General features: G+C 45.3%; 1 protein-coding gene across 2 annotated transcripts in view; it reads right to left on the bottom strand.

Annotated features, from left to right (window-relative positions):
* ABHD3 (abhydrolase domain containing 3, phospholipase) overlaps positions 1–13,933 on the bottom strand; it is a 34,311-nt gene extending 20,378 nt beyond the window's left edge. Inside the window, exons 1-3 of one of the 2 annotated variants that reach the window (XM_074985830.1) lie at positions 13,733–13,933; positions 6,831–6,994; positions 1,997–2,179 (exon numbers count right to left, since the gene is read on the bottom strand). In XM_074985830.1, the coding sequence (XP_074841931.1) occupies positions 1,997–2,179; positions 6,831–6,994; positions 13,733–13,894 (509 nt within the window). In that variant the 5' untranslated portion in view covers positions 13,895–13,933. Of the gene's footprint in view, positions 1–1,996; positions 2,180–6,830; positions 6,995–13,338; positions 13,352–13,732 lie in introns of those variants that run through there. The other variant, XM_074985831.1, reaches the window with a different exon arrangement.
* Positions 13,934–23,075: the final 9,142 nt, after the last annotated feature.

Below are 23,075 nucleotides of genomic sequence, written 5' to 3'. Positions count from 1 at the left end.
CAGAGGGGGAGACAGGCAGCCTTTGATGCCCTGGGAATGCAGGTGTGCTGTCTCACCCAGACTCTCTGCCATACACAGAAACCAGACAGTGAATGGTGGGCTAGCTAATGGCCACCCTTCTAGCTGATATCGGTAATTGACACGCCTGAGATTCTGGGTCACACTGGATCTATGAGGCAGGGGTAAGAATTACACCTGTATTACACTTCTTTCCTATAGGAATTGAGGGAAAGACTCTGGTTCCACCAGGTCTAAGAGGCATGGGTGAAAAATCACACCTGCAACTTGCCTTTCTTGTGTACACATTACTTGTATTAGTTTAAGCTAGCTAGTTTGTCTAAAACTTTTAAGTTAAATTGTTTCTATCTTTGTATAAATAAAAGGTAATTGTTAAAGCCTCTAATAAGCGTAATTTTCCTCTTGCTGCTGTACCTGAACTAAACGCAAACCAAAGAACCCAGCCTGCCCTGGCTGCTTAGCGTAGCTGCTGGTGCGGCATCACCCTCTTTGCCCCACTGGACCTTTAGCTAGCACCTGGGCATCGGCTCACACTGCTGCGCAGCTCGTCCCGACAGGGCTCCTTTTTGAAAGGACCCTGCCTACTTCGAAGTCCCCTTATTCCCACGAGCAGATAGGAATAAGGGGACTTCGAAGTAGCCGGGGTCCTTTCAAAAAGGAGCCCCGTCGGGACGAGCTGCGCGGTGGTGAGCCGTGTCAATTTCGAAGTGCCGTGGCTGCCTGCATGTTAATGAGGCGCTGAATATGTATTTCAGCGCTTCATTAGTAAACTTCGAAATGGCCATTTACATGGCCATTTCGAAGTTTGGGGCTAGTGTAGACACGGCCATGATCCGATCTAAACCGTTTTGTAAAAAAGCTACGTTCTTCTACTTTTGTGCATCCTGAAGTGTACACATTTGCAATGAATACATATGAATACTGCTATTATTTTTTAAAATTATATTATATATATTATTATTATTTTTTAACTTATAGATTTCAGGGAAGGGGTCCATAGTTTATAGTAGTATACTCAGAGCCAGAATGCAATCTGCAGTGACAAAACCCAAAAGTCTTGAAATAAGAATGCTGGAGCAATCACAACAGTACAACAGGTTATTTCATCTGAAGCAGAACATCAGCAAACTTATAGCACCTATGGGCCCTATTTACAGTCTAATTCATTTCCTAACCCAACTCAAGCTCAAAGCCTGAGTAAGTGGGTTATGACAGGAACAATTGAGGGCTCACAAAAATCTACCTCTTAACTATCAGTGATAGTGTAGGAATGCGGTCCCTCCACACACCAGATAGGGTCCTGTGGTCACTAAATCTGAGTAAGTGTGGATCCTGTAGGCCTTGCCCAAGTTGGCACCTAGCCATCTGCCAACACTGCCCCTCCACATTGGCCTGTTTGGAGTGCAGCATAACAGCCCTCCTCTTAAATATATGGAGATATGCATCTTATAGAGCTGAAAGAAGCCTTGGAAGGTCATCAAGTCCAGTCCCCTACCCTCTTGGCAGGACCAAGCACCATAACCCAAGCACTTCCCCCCCCCCCCCAATCTATTTGCCCCAGACCCCTAAATGGCCTCCTCAAGGATTGAGCTTACAACCCTGGGTTTAGCAGACTGATGCTCAAACCACTGAGCTATTCCTCCTCACTAAAACAACAGAGGAAAGATGAATAAGACATTAATGAAGACTATAAGGAATCATTTTCCATTTCCTTACACCTTGTGTGGTAATTTATACCTGAGCAAATTGCATCTGAAAACTGTTCCTCTGACATCTTGCATTTTGCACACATTTTGTACAAGGTGGAAGACAGTGGAGAAACTGGCCCATGCAATGCTCTTTAAAATACTAATTTATTATTAGCAAATATTATGCTACCTCATTGATTTCTGCAGATATCATTTGCTCTAGGAGACATCTTATGCACACACACACATACATACAATTTTAGTTGAACAAGCAAAATGCTAGCCAATACCTATATCCAAGCAGTTCACTCTGCTGGATCATGTGAAGAATGTAGGATTCCTTGCTCGTTCCTGTGAGGCCAGGCAACAATAGGATAGTGGGTCTCGTGCTGGCATCAGGATAACACACGCTGTGATTATTATCAAACCAATCCAGTGAAATCTGCCCTCCATCTGTTGTCCTAATAAGCTCACTGAAATGAACAGTTCAAGAAACAACACTGATCAATTTTTTTAAAAATGTACTAGGAAAGGCATTCACCATTCAGAAAACATTATTTTAGTATTAAATGTATTAGCCAGCAAAAATCATGTCATTTGTAATTACTTCAGAGCCAAACCTTAATTAAGGGCTAGTATTATTCAGTATATTTCCTCTGTGGAGCTATGCTGTTTTCCTCCAGCTGAAGATCTAGTCCTTGTGAATTCCTGCTGAAAGCCTGGTCTCACTGAAGTCAACCGGAGTTTCATCATTGCCTTCTATAGAGATTCTTATAACATGCTCATTGCTGTAGTATGAATGCCATTAAGTGATCTGACTTTCTGTCACATTGTTACCCCAAAATAAAAAAAAAAACACAGTAAGAGATCTAAAAAAGAGCCACCATGGCTTAACAACCATGTAAAAGAGGCAGTGAGAGATAAAAAGGCATCTTTTAAAAAGTGGAAGTCAAATCCTAGTGATCAAAATAGAAAGGAACATAAACACTGCCAAATTAAACGGAAAAATTTAATAAGAAAAGCCAAAAAAGATTTTGAGGAACAGTTAACCATAAATTCAAAAAACAATAGTAAAATGTTTTTTAAGTACATTAGAAGCAGGAAGCCTGCTAAAAAAGCAGTGGGGCCCCTGGACGATAGAGACATAAAAGGAGCAATCAAGGAAGATAATGGCATTGCAGAAAAACTAAATGATTTCTTTGCTTCAGTCTTCACGGCTGAGGATGTTAGAGAGATTCCCAAATCTGAGCCGTCCTTTATAGGTGACCGATCTGAGGAACTGTCCCAGATTGAAGTGTCATTAGAGGAGGTTTTGGAACTAACTGATAAGCTAAACAGTCACAAGTCTCTGGGACCAGATGGTATTCACCCAAGGGTTCTGAAAGAACTCAAATGTGAAATTGTGGAACTATTAACGGTGGTTTGTAACCTATCCTTTAAATCAGCTTTGGTACCCAATGATTGGAAGACAGCTAATATAACACCAATATTTAAAAAGGGCTCTAAAGGAGACCCTAGCAACTACAGACAGGTAAGTCTAACATCAGTACCGGGCAAATTAGTAGAAACAATAGTAAAGAATAAAATTGTCAGACACGTAGAAGAACACGATTTGTTGAGCAAAAGTCAACATGGTTTCTGTAAGGGGAAGTCGTGTCTTACTAATGTATTAGAGCTCTTTGAAGGGGCTAACAAGCATGCGGACAGGGGGGATCCAGTAGACATAGTATACTTAGATTTCCAGAAAGCCTTTGACACGGTCCCTCACCAAAGGCTCTTATGTAAATTAGGTGGTCATAGGATAGGAGGAAAGATCCTTTCATGGATTGGGAACTGGTTAAAAGACAGAAACATAGGGTAAGAATAAATGGTAAATTTTCACAATGGAAATAACTAGTGGCATTCCCCAAGGGTCAGTCCTGGGACCAATCTTGTTCAACTTATTAGTCAATGATCTAGAGAAAGGGGTAAGCAGTGAGGTGGCAAAGTTTGCAGATGACACCAAACTGTGCAGTATAGTCAAAACCAAAGCAGACTGTGAAGAACTTCAAAAAGATCTCAGCAAACTGAGTGATTGGGCAGCAAAATGGCAAATGAAATGTAATGTGGATAAGTGTTAGGTAATGCACATTGGGAAAAATAACCCCAATTATACATACAATATGATGGGGGCAAATTTAGCTACAGCAGATCACGAAAGGGATCATGGAATTATAGTGGATAGTTCTCTGAAAACATCCATGCAGTGTGCAGCGGCAGTCAGTAAAGCAAATAGGATGTTAGGAATAATTTTAAAAGGGATAGAAAATAAGATGAAGAATATCTTACTTCCCCTATATAAGATGTGGGCATACCATAGTTTTGAGTAGTGCATGCAGATGTGGTCTCCTCACCTTAAAAAAGATATATTGGCCTTAGAAAAGGTTCAGAAAAGGGCAACTAAAATAATTAAGGGTTTGGAACGGGCCCCATATGAGGAGAGGCTAGAGAGACTGGGACTTTTCAGTCTAGAAAAGAGGAGACTGGGGGCGCGATACGATAGAGGTATATAAAATCATGAATGGTGTGGAGAAAGTGAATACAGAAAAGTTATTTACTTGCTCCCATAATATAAGAACTAGAGGACACCAAATTAAATTAATGGGTAGCAAGTTCAAAACTAATAAAAAAAGTTTTTCTTCACACAGCACACAGTCAACCTGTGGAACTCCTTGCCAGAGGACGCTGTGAAGGCCAGGACTCTAACAGAGTTTAAAAAAGAGCTCAATAAATGCTTGGAGGTGAGGTCCATAGATGGCTATTAACAAGGGGTGAGGTATGGTGCCTAACCTTTTGTCGAGGGCAGGAGATGGATGGCAGGAGACAAGTCACTTGATCGTTGTCTTCGGTTCACCTCCTCTGGGACACCTAGCATTGGCTATTGTCAACAGACAGGATACTGGGCTAGATGGACCTTTGGTCTGACCCAGTATGGCCATTCTTATGTTCTTATGTTTTTTCTCTGTCTCCTGAGGGGTGGGGTGGATATGGGTGCATTGGGTTTTGTTTGGGAAGATGGAGGGGAGCGTTGTGTTTGCATGTAGATGCACATATGTTGATGACCCAAACACATATTGCTTAAATGTGGTCAGGACATCAATCTATGTCACTGGTTCTCAACCTGTTTACCATTGTTGACCACATTTGCAGCCCACAATGCATCATATGGGCTGCATCCCATACGACCCTCAGGATGTCACACAGGCCATGGCTCTGTAAGCATCACACAGACTGCACGTTGAGAACCTCTCCTCTCTGTCTACATACAAATTTTGCTTTTTAATGCAGTAGAGTCTCAAAATTTGTGAGCCTAAGGTTCGCAAATTCAATTATTTGCAAGCATCCACAAGCGGTCACTTCCCCAGGGCATAGAGCTCCAGAAGCCACCACTTCCTGGTGCTCTGGGGCAGGGAGCACTGGCAGCTGCTGCTTCACCTGGGGCCCTGTGCGGGGAACGCCGGCAGCCGCTGCTTCCCCTGGGGCCCCAGACAGTGAGCGGCTGCCATACAGTATTCCCAAAATTCAACATTCGCAAGAGTCCTCAACACAGAGCCCTCATGAATATTGAGACCCTACTGTACTCTAAAAACTCATCCGTGTTAGGACTGCAAGAAACTTGATAATATGTCAATGGCTACGTCTACACGTGCCCCAAACTTCGAAATGGCCACGCAAATGGCCATTTTGAAGTTTACTAATGAAGCGCTGAAATGCATATTCAGCGCTTCATTAGCATGCGGGCTGCTGCGGCGCTTCAAAATTGACGCACCTTGCTGCTGTGCGGCGTGTCCAGACGGGGCTCCTTTTCGAAAGGACCCCGCCTACTTCGAAGTCCCCTGAGCTCATGGGAATAAGGGGACTTCGAAGTAGGCGGGGTGCTTTCGAAAAGGAGCCCCGTTTGGACGCGCCACGGCAGCCTGCATGCTTATGAAGCGCTGAATATGCATTTCAGCGCTTCATTAGTAAACTTCGAAATGGCCATTTGCGTGGCCATTTCGAAGTTTGGGGCACGTGTAGACACAGCCAATACGTGGTATGCACTAAGCATGGTATGAACCAAGCAAGGCTTAAGCCATCAGATTAAGTTCTGAGTCAGTTTTATAAGAATGCTGCCTTTTCCTGTCATTGAGCAACTTTCTGAGAAAGACAGGGAGCACACTCATTCTCTATGACTGGATATAACATGAGGCCAATCTTGCACATAATTTTTCATTCCTCTACAATACAACACTAGTGACACCTGTTGAATCTCATATTTTAAAGTGCATAAACCAAATCCTGCACCTTGCTGGTCTGCTTTGCACTGCTTCAGCAATCAGAATCAGACTGAAAGGTAAGTTGAGTGCCCAGCTGAGGATTCTTCTCGCATGAGACAATCCTCAAGTGACACAATGCACAAATTCAGTGTTTCCAGACCTGTGCCGCTTTCTCTCACAGACCCAGGAAGAGAGGAAATGTTGTGGGGCATGGAAAGGGGGCATGGCCACAGCAGTGCTGTGCACTGCCATCCCTGTGGCCCTTTAGAGTAGCCCTTTGGGAGCAATTGCATGCTGAAGCTACTGCTTTGCACAAGGGGCTGAAGTAGTATCTGCCTGGGAGAAGGTTCAGAGGAGCTGTAAAGATGACATAAACCTTCTTTGCCATCACCATCAGTTCCTGTGTCAAATGTTGCTTTGGAGCACAGGAAGACTGAGCCCTGTGTGTGTGTGTGTGTAAGGGAGATTATTAGAGAAAGAGCAATAAATATATCTATTCATGCCCTAACTCAAGCATCTAATAAGAAAGTATAAACCAGGGAGCAAAATTTATCCCTGGAATGCATGAGAGTGGTGTTCACTTAAAGGGCCAAACCTGGCTCTGGTGGTGTTAAAAGGAATACTAGAGTAGTGTTTGTGCTGGAAAAAAGAGTAATGGTATTCCCTCCCACCTCCAAGGTATGGGATACAAATAGTAAGACATATAGATCTATGCAGGTTATTCTACTACAAATTGGTGGCTGATTTCTCCTGTTACATGAAACACTATCCGCATTAATGAGACTGTGGCTGCAGAAAAATTAGTAACTTGCAAGAAAGACATACTCACTTCCTATACTGCACATGGGGCTTTGAGGTAATGAAGGGACGCAAGAGGGTCTGTACCCGGCCCTCCCAGCACCATACTGTAGGGTAGTAAGTTTCCATCACCACAGGACAATGTTCATGAAGAAAGTGGCAGAAGTTTTCATTGCCAGTCACCAGCTGAGGTTTCTAGGGAGAGAGACCAGTGTCAGGTATGCAGCATCCCTGAAAAACTCAGGCAAGCCTGTTTCTTTCTCTACCAATGAGCTGACTTTTTCTTTTGGCACAAGGGTAATTCACTTGTTTTAATTTTAAAAACATGAGTAACTCATCACAACAGCAACAACAAAAAGCAAAGGACACCACCCTTGATTCTGAACAGTACACATTCAAGAAATGTTTCTAAAACAGCAGGCTACTAATGTACTTACACGCTAATGAAAAATAGTTTATGCTGCGATAAAGCCTTTCATCTAAGGATGGAAATCACTTCGTAAATATTACTTACATCTCAAAAGAAGCTTGTGTGACAGGCAGATATTATTACCCCCCATTTCACAGCTAGGGAAATTAAACAACCACCTTTGCACAGGAAGTTTGAGGTCTGTGAGAATACTAGTGTTGACAAGCTGTTGTTATTTTAAACCAGATGTTACTTAGTCCCCTCTAGCTCCTCAGCAGTAGTTCAACAGTGGGAAATTTGAAGACAAATGCTAGACCCAGCCTAAAGTCATCAGCAATAGGACCAAATTCTTCTGATTCCCAATCCTTTGCCTTATCCATAAGGCCATCCTTCCTTCAATGGAAAAAAAACATCAGTTTATATTCCCAGTAATCATATATACTGCCTCGCGTTTCATCTGTCAAGAAATTACACATCAGGACAGATGAACTTCTGGCTCACTGTATCCAAATTATTTGAGAATCTGTGATGGGGAAGAGGGGTCAACCCTACACAATCTCTGGCCAGGTTCATGTGGGACTCAAGAAGCCAATTAACCTTAGATACTATACATGGAGGGAAACCAGGCCTTGACAGGGCCTAATAGCAGACAAAACTCAGCTGGATTAATAGTATAAAGCCAGGAACTGTGAGTTGGAAGGGACTTTGAGGAGGAGGTCTGTAGTCCATCTCTGAAAGAAAAGGCAGTTAGCCAGGGGCAAGAAAGAGATCCTATCCTGGACTAGGTACTCGTAAGAAATCTAGAGGGGTGAAGCAGAGGAAGCTCTTCTGATAATCCCAGAAACAGGCAAGGAAATAAAGGTGGAGTAGGAAAGAACAGGGAAACAACAAGAGAGATTGAGCAGACCTGAATCAGGCCCTGCCTTAGGACAAAGCAGTTGCCTTGGGCCCATTCTCCTACTGACTTGGCCCTGCTGTCAGTGTGCCACCCTTGGGCCCCACCCAGTGGCCAGGCCTTGCTGTCAGCATACCATGGCAAAAGCTTTGGTCAGGCCTGGTCTGAATTGCAAGTCAGAGGGTCCCTGGACTGGAATTTGTAGTATGGGAAGCCAGGTGCTGGAAAGCGGTGCACACTGCTGGCCTCTACCCTGGGTTACAACCTGGTAAATGTGCTGATGGGGGCGCATTTGGTATGCCCCAGCTGGCTTAAGGAGAGGAAGCACTGCAGCCAGCCTGCCCCGGGGGGAGAGAACAAAAACACACATCCAAAATGCAACTTGAGTCACTCCCTCTCTCTGATAACTCCTCTGGTGGGAGCAGCAGCAGCAGGGCTGGGTGTCTGGCGGGTAGTCCCTGCTTTCCTGGAACAGAAGGCCACCTCCACAAGCCATATGAAGAATGGGTGGGTCAAGCTGGGTAGGAGAGGCTCAAGATGGGTGGCTAAGATTGATGGGAGGATGGGTTTGGAGGAGGAGGAGGAGGAGGAGTGTGTGTGCGGCTTGTCTGGCTGACTCGGGGCTTGGAGCAGCCGGGCTATGGGGGTGTGTTGTAGTGTAGCAGATCCAGGTCTACCTCCTCTCTCTTCTCCTTGCCCGCTTAGGAGCCACACTTGTCCAGGAAAAGGCTTGCTCTTTTTCCCATTCACTGCAGCAGAACTAGAGCACACATTTTAGTTCTGTACAGTGAGCACCACTAACTAGGGAGCTGCTTGCTGACTGCCTGCTCCCATCCTATGTATTCTCTATAGATAAATGACACACGCACTAAGTCACGTTATCCCCCCGCTCCCCATTTTTCTGCCAGGGCTTGCCTGCAGAGCTCGCTCCCTCTTCCTCCCCTAAAAACAAGCAGTCCTGGAGCACTTTAAAGACTAACACATTAATTTATTAGATTATGAGCTTTTGTGTGTAAAACCCACTTCTTCAGATTTTCATATTTAAGTAGACAATTAGAATCCAGGGTTTATATAGCAGGGAAAGGAGGGAGGAAGGGGGTCACCTGTCACTAACAGGACCAGAGGAAGAAGTAAATTAGTTTGTGGAATGGGTGACATTCCTGAATATATCAAAGGTGGGGAAATTGCCCTTGTATTGCGTAAAATAATTGAAATCTCTTAAACCAAAGGTTAAATGCGTCAAACTTGCAAATGAATTCCAATTCAGGTGCCTTCCTCTGAAATCTGGTGGTAAAATCCTTTAATAGAAGAATGGCTACTTTCTAATCCTTTCTTGAATGGGCAGGGAAATTAAAATTTTCCCTTATAGGTTTATGTGTATGCCAGTTCCTGATGTCAGATCCTATGTCCAGTCGCCTATAGCAGTCTGGGACTAGGACACAAGAGAAGTAAACAAACAATGCCTGCACCAATAAGCTTCCCTCTCTTGCTCCCTAAGTCAGGCATGTGCATGCCCAGAATGATAAATTAATGTGACTGAGATCAGGTGCCCCATATGCTTCTCCCAGCCCGCATCTGAGCAGACTTGGGAAATGATGGTGTCTGCCTGCCTGCTGTGACCTTGTTGAAACTCATTTACCTTTCATTCAGTCCTTGTTTTCTAACCCTCAGCCTTAGGCTCTCTCTCTCTCTTTTCTGTTTCCACTACAAGTTGTACTTAACAATATACTGAAATTTCTTGGGGCAAAGGGCCTTGTCTAAGCTGTTGGTCACAGTGTTGTGCATATTTCTATGCTGCATCAAGATTAAGAATAAAGAAAGTCCTTTCTTTACACTGTGTCCTGCAACCCTCATTCATCCTCTGGAAGTCACCGGGGGTCCTACTGTTAGTGTGAGGAACTGGGAATATGTGATTGGTGTGACTTAATTTAATGTCCTGACTGAAACTCTCTCTTTCACCAGCCATAACTGCTCCAATGAAAGTCATCACTTCACTCACTTCGGCTATGTCTTCATGGCAGGAGCTTTCTTGGGATACAGGGGTATCCCAAAATAGCTGCCCCATGTCTATGCACTATGCCTATTATTTCAAAATATTTGAATAATTGAAATCTCTGTTAAACCCAAGGTTAAATGTGTCAAACTTGCAAATGAATTCCAATTCAGGTGCCTTTCTCTGAAATATTTTTTGAAATAATGGGCAAGCTATTTTGACATCCCTATACACCTCATCACAGAAGGAGTAAGGGATGTTTTGAAACAGTGCTTTATTTTGACGTGTGGCACCATTTAGACAGTGCCACTGGCCAAAATAGCCTATTTCAAATTTGACTCAAAATAAGCTATGCAATTTGTGCAACACAAATTGCGTAGCTTATTTCAAATTTAGGCGGTTGTGCAGATATAGCCTTTGTGGCTCTCATACAGGTACCAACACGATTATACTGTGTCAATATCACATGTTAAGATATACAAATAAATATCCTAAAACCAGACATGATTTGTTGATTTAACTATTCATTTACTAGTCCATTAGTAACAAGCCCAACTCAGAAGTTTGTAATACTGAATTTGGACTCTATCAAGTTCTTAAGCAGCATTTTTCTTGCTTTTCCCATCTTTAAAATTTCAATTATTATTGATAGAAATCTCTTTGTGGATTTGTGTGTATATGTTGCAACCAACAGCTAATTTCTAAGTTATCTGCAAACAAAACAAAAACAAAAAACCAAAAAACCTAGAGTTTTCTGGTGCATAAGTGTCCCCTGGAATCATGGTAAAGAGTCCCCCCCGCACACAAAAAAAAAAAAAAAAATCTGAAATGGTACTTCTGATGAGCCATGTAGCCAGAGGGCTGTGGGAGGGCCATACATTCTGGTAAGGTACAGCTCCCATGTGACAGTGAGAAACGTGCATTGAGCCACATACCTAGCACTCCAAGCCACAACAGCAGCACACAAGTAAGGGTGTCAATATTCCATATACCATGCCACTCTTACTTCTGCTCTGCTGCTGGTGATTGCACTGTCTTGAGAGCTAGGCACCCAGCCAGCATGCACTGGTAGCAGGCCACCCTGCCAGTACCTAATTTGTGCTAGGGCTGAACGCTGGCATCTCTTTCAGTTAGCAACCACCACAGGCCTTGGAGCAAGGTAGGAGGGAGGGGCCCAACTCCATGCCCGTGGAAAGGATGGGGGCCATAGGTGGAAAGGGTGTGGCCCGCAGTAGTCATCCCTTAGCGCTGCTCATAGTACTGTGCAGAACGACTCCCCTGAGCCACCCTAAGGCAAGACAGCTAGGAAAAGGCACAAGAACACTGGGCCACTGTGCAACTACCTCCTTTCCCCTCGCCCATGTGTTGGTGAGCTCATTTCTATACAAATTAAACACTGGAGCAGGCAGAGGGGCTCACAGGTGATGGGGCAGGGGAGTATGTATGCCCAGGGTACAGTTTTCCTTAAGGACTGCCCCGGTGGTGCAGGACCTAGAAGTGCAATGAAAGATCATCTAAGAAGTGGGTCTGTCCCATGAAAGCTCACCACCTAATAAGTTATTTTGTTAGTCTTTAAAGTGCTACTGGACTGCTTTTTTGTTTTGATAGAATATAGATTAACATGGCTATATCTCTGTTACCACCCTCTAAGGTGGCATTCTGACAGCTTGTCTGGTGTGACTCCGTCACCCTGAAAGTGGAGGAAAGGGACTACGTAGTGACCTGGCCAGAGGGCTAAGTGGTAAAAAGGGAGCATGCCAATTCATACAGAGAGAGGTCACCAATAGATGGGATAAAAACTAATATCCAGATCCAGCCACAAGGTGCCCCTGTGGTGAGTGAACTCCTTCAGAGTTAATTATTTATTTGTGAACTTCAGGGAAGCATAGAAGTGTCTATGTTACATCTCAAAGTACATAGTACAGGTCAAACCTCTCTACTCTAGCACCTTTGGAACCTGACCAGTACCAGATTAGAGAATTTGCCAGACCACAGAAGGTCAATATTTTCTAGCTCATTACCAACACTTCCATTGCTTATGAGGCTCTTAGAAGACATTTAAGGGTAAATTAGGGCTAAACAACAACAACACAGAACATTTAAAGCAAGGGCTGGTAGAAGGAAACAACCTTTATAGGATCATGGGAAATTTGGCCACACCCATGACGAGTGGCCATCCAGTTAAACAAAACCATGCCAGATTATGGATGTTGCCAGACCAGTGAATTCTGGATTAGAGCTGTTCAACCTTACTAATGACAATGCAGAGAATAGAAAGAAAACATACAGAGGTGAAAACCCCTTTTTTTGGCTGCAGTGTTAGTACAGCAAACTCTTTCATATCTGGCAGCCTGGGGACTGGGAGGTTGCCAGATACTCACATATTCTGGATAATAGAGAGGTATATCTAGCAATGCATAACATTAAAGAAAAACAAGATTAGATATTAAGAAACAAAAAGTATGCAGAGTATAGTAACAGAGAGGAAGCCGTGCTAGTCTATACACTATCAAAACAAAAAGCAGTCAAGTAGCACTTTAAAGACTAGCAAAATAGTTTATTAGGTGAGCTGTCGTGGGACAGACCCACTTCTTCAGACCATAGCCAGACCAGAACAGATCTTTTCCCCCCACCCCTCCACTCTCTGATTTGCTCACCTTGATTATCTTTTCCTGATTTGTCCTCCTTGCTTACTGTTTTTGGTTCTCTGTGTCTTAAATATTGAGTCTGTTCTGGTCTGGCTATGGTCTGAAGAAGTGGGTCTGTCCCACGAAAGCTCACCTAATAAACCATTTTGCTAGTCTTTAAAGTGCTACTTGACTGCTTTTTGTTTTGATTATGCAGAGTATACTTTATGTACCAACAGCAGCAGTATTGTACTTTGTATTTATTTGTATTTACTTTCACTAGACTGTACTTACGGAAAACGTAAGGAACATTTATGGTTACTGTAGAGTTCCAGTGCCAGAATGCCAGACAGGAAAGAGTTGCCTGCAGGGCTTAGAATCTGAGAACAGAGAGCTTGGAAGGGGGAGAAAGTGCTTAACTCTCCTGCCAGCCCCCTCTTTGTACACAAGCTCCTTCTCCTGGATCTGACGCTATTAAGATGCTGTCAGGACAATTTTCTCCCCGTCCCGTCCCGTCCCGTCCCCACCCCACCCCCCAAAAAAAAAGTGGATATATAAAAAAATAAATAAATAAATAAGACGTGATGAACAGGAAAAGCCCACCAGGAAACCTACCCCCATACCTCTGTGTGGGAGCAAACCCGCTTTCCCTCGGCAGCGGGCGCCCCAGGTGAGGCGCAGCCCTAGGCCAGGCCGGGCCGGGCGAGCTGAGGGAGAGGCATCGCCTAGAAGCCGCTTCGAGAGGGAAACGAAGGCGGCTCTGCTCTGACTCGGGCAGAGGTGACAGACTTCAGCCGGAAGCGAAGCCCGGGGACGCGCGCTGCTTGCCGGCTGCGGCTTGCAAGCGCCTCACCGCTGGGGCGGGGCGGGGCAGGGAACCCAAGGGCACTTCCCCGCTGTAACGCCAGGGCGGTGACCCGCCAGGGAGCCCGAGGCGAAGCTGCCACGGGCCAGTGCCTCAGCGGCCGGCTGGGGCACGTGAGCAGCTCGCGCGCCCGCTTCCACTCACCTTGGCGAGGCTGCTGAGGTAGTAGCAAGCGAAAACGGCGCTGAAGCCCAGCGCCAGGGACAAGCCCACGCCGGAGCCGAAGAGCCCCACCGGCACCTGGGTCTCCAGGTACAGCGCTAGCTCCCGGGTCAGCCCCCGCAGGTTGCTCTCCAGCAGCCGCATGGCAGCGAAGGCAGCTCGGGCCGGCGGGATGGAGCCTGCTCCTGCTGCTTGCCCGGGAGCCAGACGCCGCCGGTGCCGCAGCGGAGCTTCCTTCTTGTGGCTGCCCAGCCTGCTCCGCCCATGTCCCCTCCCCTCCAGCTGTCCAAGCCCGGGCCCCAAGCGCTCGGGGGGAGGTTACTGCAGCGGGGGGGACGCGAGACAGCCGGGACCAGGCTGAAGGGGGCTACGAGGCTGGGATGGTGGGGGAGGTAACGCTGGGTATGGAGGGGGGGGGTCGTCTTCCCTGGTGGAGAAGGGGCTGCCCCGGGCTGCTGCCATTCACCCTAGAGCTTGTCTCAGCTCCTGGGGCTCAAGCAGGGCCAGCACACCCCCGGGGGTGGGCAGAGCTCTGCCAAAGGGTACACCCACTCCTCCAGAGGTGGGTCTGCTTTTCCAGCAGGCCACATGGAAAGCTGGAGCCAAGTCAGTACAAACGAAAATGTGATTCGGCCAATGCCACCCAGCGATCAGTGCTTCAGCCAGGGTGGGTGTCTGTATGGAAAGGGGCTCGTGACTAACCACACCAGGTTAGGGTGAATCACTGCTGGGCTTATATCCAGCGTTGTAAGAAAGTGGTTTTTAAGTGGAGTGAAAGCTGGGGGTACAGGAGACAAATCAGACTCCCGTGGGGTACCGTTCTGGATACCTGGAGAGCTACCTACTGGTCTAGCCAGCCTGCTCACAGCAGCCCAGCTACACAGCCATTGAAAAGGGCACTGGCTGCTGTCGCCCCATCTATACTAGTGTACAAGTAGGAACCATAGTAGGCAATTCCAAGAAAAATAATGTCATGTAGACCAGGCCTGCGGAACAAAGTACCGTCAGATCCACTGTCAGGAACATTTCTGCATTGCAGGGGAGTGTGCGTCTAAATGACTTTATAGGCCATAAGCTCCTCAAGACTTTCTGACAAATACCATTTTGTAAGAGGGAATATCTGGTGAATACTTCCCAATCCTCTGGAATGGCATAGGTCACGTTCCTACTCTACCATTACAGGATGCAATCCAGATGAGTGAGGTGCTGTGTCTCCCTGCTTATAGTGCCTCACAATGCTTCTGTAGTTGCCAACCTGGGCTCCCACACAAACAACCTAACAGCATGCAGGTCACACGTAAATGTCTGTAAAGTCACAGCCTTGACCCAGGGACTTTGACCGCAGCTAGCAACCTGACCACAAACACCAGCCACAAACTGGCTTCCAGCATTGGCTACCCCACTTTGCTTGAAGTGTTACTCCCATACATTTGGAGTCCTACATTTTCCCTCCAAAGTTTATTTTGCATTGTCTAGCCTTGTTTTGGACAATACGGATATATTAGGTCCCTTGCCCCTTTAAGGAGACCAATACAACAGTCTGTTACCTTAAATGATATTACCAAACAATTCTCTTCAGTGGATTGACAAATAAAACAAGTTTATTTAACAACAAAGAAATAGATTTTAAGTGAGTATAATCAGAAGGCATTAAAGTCAGAAACAGTTACAAGAGAAATAAAGGTAAAATGTTCATAAACTACACTTGGCTCACAGTTACCACATGCTCCCGGCAACAGGACTGACCAAATTTCAGCTTAGGATCTGCTCCCAAAGTCCATAGAGTGGTTTGTGTCATCTTAGATGGAAAAGAGCGATGTCTGGAGAAAGCCTGGGGTATTTTCCCTCTCATGGTCCAGTCCCTCTTGGAAATAAGGGTTATCCATCATGGTGGAATGACTGAGTTTGCTGCTGCTATTGTTCTGTGTCTAGCACTTCCTCCTCCTTTCCCTGCATGTGTGTGGCAGCAGGAGGTACCACTCAGAATCCACAGGCTATTCCTTTTGTTTTTTTCCTCTTAAATCATATGGTGGCTGCATATCCTTTATGGCATATTGCTGTGCGCTTCTGTCCTTGTCTTTCATCAATCTGCCCAGCCTCCAATGTGTTCTGCTTTAAGATGACTGATTCATCCTTCAACTAGGTCACATAAAAGCTCCACATCTTCCTGAATGCCCAAAGTCCAAAACAAAGATGTAAATTTTTTTAACACTCCTCAGCTCAGTCTTTAGCAAACTTGTTTCTCTTTCTGGGTTCTGCAAAGTACTAAGAACACAAAAGTTTCCACCCTCCTTTTGTGCAAGCTTAATTGAGGCATTGGCAACTGACCAAAGCAATCGTGGTATGAGGGCTAACTCTGACAGGTCATAGTCTTCCTCAGTTCTTGGCACCAGCCAGCTTGTTCTCCCTCCCAAGCATCCAAAACTGACATAGGCTATGTCTTCATTGTGAGACAAAATCGATTTTATTAAAATCAATTTCTTAACGCTGGGTTTTATCCATTCGATTTTGAGCATCTTCACGTTCCCACGTGCTTCCCACAGAATTGACTTACTGCTGCCATACACAAGTAACTTAAATCAAGTGCTGCTGTAGTGTATTGTGGGAACCTATCCCACAGTTCCCTGAGCCCCGTTGCGTTCTGGCCCCACAATTAGATGTGGGTCTATGATGCCATCTTCCCAAATTTCATTCCCCTCTTTCCCCTGCCATGTTAAGCATGTTTAAGTAGACATAGTTGTTACACTGAAACTCCAGTGAATCGTCAATAATGGGTCATGGCAGCTAACAGAGTACACCTTTGATAGCCACAAGAATCATGACTGCCCATGGAGGCCCTTTCTGGAAATTGAATCTGGATTTAGGCCACCTGGAAAAGATGACCTTTATGTCCTAGTAGACATAGTCATTACACTGAAACTCGAATGAACCATCAGTAATGGGCCAAGGTGGCTAAAAGACGGCACACTGTTGACAGCCATAAAAATTGTGACCACCCTCAGAGGCCCTTTCAGGACATTGAATCTGGATTTAGACCACCTACCAAAAAGACCCTTATGTCTAAGTAGACATGGTTGCTGCACTGAAACTTGAATGATTCATCAGGCTAAAAGACCCTAGACTACAGCCAGGCTGGAACCTGGAAAAGAAGACCATTAAGACAAGAATATTCCCCATTGCAAGCCTTATTTCAACAACTGTGGCAATTGTATAGCTAATACATTGCCTTCATTGAGACATGTATGGCTCGGGGCAGCTACAAGACCCCCAGCCACAGACAGCCCCTGAAAATCATGACCACCAAGGGAGACATCCCCCGGGGTGGCTAAAAGACCCTCAGCTACAGCCAGGCCCCAGAAATCATGACCACCAAGGGAGATGTCTCCTGGGCGGCTACAAGACCCCCAGCTACAGCCAGCCCCTGAAAATCATGACCCTCACCAAGCGCAATCTGCCTGGCACCTTGCGCAGCACATCCTTTTATTGGTTTGGAGTCAAGCCACTTGATGCATCTGGGGGCAGAAATGTCCCAGACTGTGTGGCGCCTCCAGGGAGAGGGAAGGGAGGGGATGTGGTGGTCAGGACAGCATGTAAACAGCTGAAAAGAAGTTTCTCGTCCTACCAGACAAGCATGACCTCCATCCACAGCTTATGGTACGGACCCCATAGCTGCGCTCCTAGCAAAGTAAAAGAAAGAAGATTTTTCAACCTCTTGTGACCCTGCAGCCACGGGCTTGCAGGTACCGAATAGTAACAGTCCTGTTGCCTAATTCCTACGCATTTGAGAGCAGTGGAGAACTGTGGTGTATTGTGGGGCACTTATGGGACATCTGTGGAGGCTAATGAATTCGATTTAAAGACATGCTGCATCCTCACTACCCTTCATTAGGAATTTTAAATTCAAATTGAACACTACACCCGTGGGGCTACTACGATTTTAGGATTTTGATATCATGTCAATTTAGTGGTCCATAAATCGAGCTAATGGAATTAACAGTGAGGACAGGAACTTGGAATAATTGAGCTAATGACTTAAAATCGATTTTATCTCGTAGTGTAGATGCAGCCATAATCTCTCAGTGTCCAAAAGATGTGTGGGGTGCACTGGGTCGTCCCACTTCCCTCAGGCTCCTGTTGAGTGCAGGGGCAGACCTGACCCCTACTGCTAGCACCAGGCCCCCTACTAACTTCCCAGGGTGCCCTGGGCTCTCTGCTCCCTCTTCCCCCGACAAGCATGGGGCCTAGGGCCAATGGATGGGATATTTTGCCACTTGCCTCTCCCTGCCCATGGCTTTTGGGGAGGGGACATGTGACCCTTTGTATTCCTCACACGTCACCCTCACTGCTAAATCACGCATTTTTGGAGAGTGACCAAGGGTACGTCAACTCCAGTTCCTCAGACTGAGAGTTAGTTCCAAGATGGTTCTCATGCAGCATTTAGTTACACAGTTTTGATAAATAACCACATGAGCAAGGGTGACACATAGGGGTGCACAAGAGGTCACATGCACCCCCAGCATCCCCCTCTCTCCCAGTCTCACCATCAGCACTGCATGGCTTCCAGTGTGTATGGGGGTGGTCTTGCCTCTGCCCGCCAAGTGCCTCAGCCTGAGAGCAGCGCGAGCTTCCTGGCTTATGCTGCTCTGGGACTGCGCTACTCCAAGGAGGAGGGAAATGCCCCCCGCATATATCAGAAGCGGCCAGGCACTTCCACAGGGGGAGGTGGGCAGGGGCAGAGCAGAGGGGTGCATGGTGGTGCTGTGGGCAGAATAGGGTGGGTGGGGCATGGGCAAAGAAGGAGAAGGGGAAGGGAGGGGGCACATAGCCCGTGCCTCTCTCCTGGAATCCCCACACTAGTCACCTCTGCAGATGACATTTTTGTTCCCTATTGGACTTTTTACCCCTTTTGAAATCATCTTCTCTAGCATATGGCAAGTAAGGAACTTGTGCTACGTAGGGAAGGAGAACTGTCAATTTCTTTAGGAGGAAGGAACTAAATGAAAGAAATTGCTTCAGAATAGTGTAGAATGCCATTAAGTCAGAAGTATAACATGAGCACTTTAAACACTGTAAGCAAAGGCTATACATCCTCAAACAGTTAAAGCTGATAGGGTGTGGGGAGAGATCGCTGGCAGAGCATAGCAGCCTGTAAACTTAATTCTACAGCTTCTTTGTTAAAGTACTGTCCAATATTTTTCTAATAACTGAAACCAAAGACAACGTACAATTAACTTGTTTATATCCAGCAACCCCTTGACCGGGAGGTTGCCAGATATTCAGATATTCTAGATAATAGAGAGGTGTACCTAGCATGCGTAACACTAAAGAAAAACAAGATTAAATATTAAGAAACAAACAAAAATATATGAAGAGTACTTTATTTACCAACAACAGTAGTATTGTACACTGTACACTTATGCTGTGTTTACTGTATTTATTTGTATTTACTTTAATATACTGAACTTATGTAAAACATAACTAAAAATTATTTATAGTTACAATGTCGGTTATTTGAGAGTTCCAGATGATAGAATGCCAGATGTTTAAGAGTTTACAGTATAAACATAAAGTTAAATTTGTGGTTTGCTATCCTGTTTTTTTTGTTTTAATCAAATGTCTTAATTACCTCAAATTGCATGTATACATAGGTGGAAGATATAATAGGACAGGGGAGGCTGTCATTCTGACTGGCTTAGACACAGTATCTGGGGGACAACAGATTTCAACTGTGTGCTTTTATTTATTGTTTTGGTGTTTGGTTCACCAGAGACAAGATGAAATAAATACCCCAGATGGGTGAGGTGGGGCAGTAACCTCTGTGAATTAAACACTTGAAGGCTATGGGGGTTTTTTTGTGTGTGTCTGACCATCCACAGTCATCCTCAAACAAATATGAAAGAAAATAAATTGCATTGTGTTTATGTATGTTCCAAAGGTTTTTGTTTCACTCATTTTGCTTCACTACTTGTAATAATCAAATATTTACAAGACATTGGACAATCTGCAGATACTTACCTGAAACACATCACCAAACTCATCCATTTCATGCTTGCCCATATCAATTTTGCATTCAACCAGACACATATTTTCCAAACCATGGGAACAGCCATATATACTACAATTGCTCTCCAAAATTCTAAATCTTTTTGGGCCACTCTGACAACTAATTTCTGGACAAATGTTCCACAAAACCAGTGATATACCTGAGACACATTGATGATATTTTCATCCTCTGGACAGACAACTTAAACTCCCTCACAGATTTCCACAACTTCAACAGCCACCCCCTGTCCATTAAACTCTGTCTGGAACACTCACATGTAAGCATCAACTTCCTGGACATCATTACCAGCTTCAACAATAGAACTCAATGAAAAATATATGCAAGAAATGCACAGACCACCATACCTACCTCCACAGATCCAGTTGTCAACCCAAACACACCACACAGCCAGGCATTCAGATACCACACAATATGCTCTGAGGAGAAAATCCAGGATCTACACACCTTAACACACTCAGATCTGCCATTAATAAACAAGGACACTTCACTGGAGTGGAGTAAAAGCTTGATTATCCAGCAACACTGGGAAACGGGTTGACAGATAATCAAATTTTCCAGATAGTCGAGCAGACTGCAGCCCTGCTCTGCCAGCTAGCCCCAGGCAGCTAGCAGCCAGCCCTGCTCCGCCAGCCCCACGGCAGCCAGGCTTATTCCACAAGCCTCATGGCAGCCAGCCCTGTTCCATCAGGGTCCCATTGCAGCAAGCCCAGGCACTGGCCCAGTGGCAGCCAGCCTCAGCCAGGCAGCCATTAGCTGGCTGCGCTCCACTGTCCCCAACCTAGTGGTCGGTGGCGGAGCAGATGCTTGTTAGTTGAGATTGCCAGTTATCTGAATTCCAGATAACATGGCTGTTACTATAGATCATACCATGGAATGGCCCAGCTAAATACTGTGAGAAAACCTGCTTCAATACAGAAATAAAACCCGCTGTGATCATACACCCCTACTTGTCACACTGTAACCTATATGAGATGTTATTTAACTGTATCCCAGACTCAGTGAGTATCCTAACCAGAAAGAAGTATTTCTGACCCACCCTCTTCTGGCCTTTTAAAAATTACCCAATCTCTCCAAGCTCATTATCAGAAGCAAGCGCCACACAGACTAAGGCATACCAATTCAAAGCAGCACCTGCCCCTGCAGGAAAAAAACAGATGCAAAATCTGCAGATATAGCTCTGCTCCTACATCCCCTCCCAGAACACATCTTTCAAGATCCATGGATCCTGCACCTGCCTACCATAATGCATAGTTTACCTCTTCCAGTGCACTAAACGCCCAAATGACAACTATGTGCATGAAACTAGACAATCATTATGCTCTCAAATAAACTCACGCGGGAAAATGATAAATGAGAAAAACAACCTATCATTCCTCATCTTGAAAGGAAGCCTTCATGACACTTTCAAAAGATGAGCCAGGGACCTCAAGTTCATAACTTTACTAGACAAGAAACATCATGGCCTGAACAGATATTTTGGATTTATGGATTTTTACTGCCATCTATAATCCTCTAACAAATCTCCTCAGTTCTCTTTCCTCTCTGTGACTGGAGGAGTATTAATGGGCCACTTTCTGTTGAATAGCCCCTCAAAATGTGCGTCAAGAGGAACCAACAGACTCATCGGACCGCTGGCCAAAGTGTGGTGGGGGTGGTTCTGCAGCACTCCAAGAATAGATGGGGCTTCAGGCAAGAGGGGTGGAGGCCAGTACCCCTCTCCATCACTGGGACTATGCTGTGTGTTCCCCCACAGCCCTCAGTACTGCCTGGAGTGTGCCATGCGGTGCTCCAACAGTGATTTAAAGGGCTGGGGCTCCAGCCACCATGCTGCTGCAGTAGCAATGGCAGCCAGGTGCCCTTTGCTTTTTCTGAATTGCCCTCCCGGGACAGTTGCCTCTTCTTTCCCCACCCCACCCCTGTCAGCAGGCCTACTTGTGTCAACAACTTATGCTAAACAGTCTGTTCCTCCTTTTTAGCAGTGACACACTAGGTATGATCACACTTCAATTAAAAAGCTGTAGCTGGCCCCTCTCAGCTGACTTGGACTCGCCTGTTTAAATGTGGTGTAGATGTTTGGACTCAGATGGGAGCCTGGAATCTCAGTCCCTGCAAAGTGGGGTTGTGAACTTTCTTTATAGCTTTTTCAAAAGAGCAGAGTCCAAAATGCCAAAGATATTTGCTGTATTTATGATGCTCTTTCCCCACCATTCCTTAGATACCTGGTTGGATCAACCTAGCTTTCATGGCATGAGAGGGAAATGACAGTTTTTTCTTTAATTGTCTATGCTTGTCTTTAAACCCAGATTATTCAAACAGATTACTCAATCTACTGTTAGCTAGTCATCTTTGTGAATAGCTGCTTTGTAAAATTAATTTAAAGAGACCTCACTTCAGTGCTCTGCTACATTTCCCGCAAAGTAATTATGCGATGACTGGCGGCTTTGGGGAGAAGTACTGAGTTTTTGCATTAGCAAAGGTCTTCAGTTCTTCATTCCTGATGAAACAGGTCTTCACCAACAAGAGTTTAGGCTCCTAACTAATACATCTGTTAGGTGCCACAGGCCTCCTAGTTGGTTTTGTGGATAAGGACTAACACAGCTACCCCTCTGATACTTGTCTTCAGTTATAATCATCTTGTGGCTATAGGGGAGCCTATTTCCTTTGGTACTAATTTCTTTTTTCAGATGAAAATCAGATGGCTATGGGAGCCGAGAGACCACCTTGAAGAAAGAGGGTGGAGGGAGAGCAGCATTATGAGAAGGGAGAGCTGGCGCAGTGACAAGAGCATCAAGTTGTCTGGAAAAAGAAGAGTTGAAGAAACAGCCTGAATAGGGTAGGAAATTTGAGAGGCAGCTTTGGCGTGATCTGTAGTCATAGCAGTCACTGGAGGTACTAGCTGTCAGCAGTGGGTAGCTGGAGAGGCTTGTAGGAAGAATTGCTGGCAAAATGAAGAAGTGAGAAGAGTCAAGGGAGGAAGAGGGACTGAGGGAGAACAGGAAGTGACAAAGAAGCATCTGAGAGCAAGTAGTTAGCAGTATGGCAGGGAATCTAAATGTTCTTTGCTCTCAGTGCACTTCCTAATGGGGCAGTAAATTGTGGCTTAAGTATGAAAAACTTAAATGGAAAATTAGGATGGGAAATCATGCACTCTGTTTCTTTGTGAAGAAGTCCTAAAAATTTGTATTTGTATTACATTAAAAAAGCTGTTTTTCAGCTTGTCATTCAAGTTGTTTGCACCCTGGAAGACATCAGAGTATATCT

Source organism: Carettochelys insculpta, chromosome 2 (assembly GCF_033958435.1).
Source record: "Carettochelys insculpta isolate YL-2023 chromosome 2, ASM3395843v1, whole genome shotgun sequence".
Classification (NCBI taxonomy): Eukaryota; Metazoa; Chordata; order Testudines; family Carettochelyidae; genus Carettochelys; species Carettochelys insculpta.
Note: the sequence above shows the minus strand (reverse complement) of the source record. Positions and strands in the feature narration are given on the sequence as shown.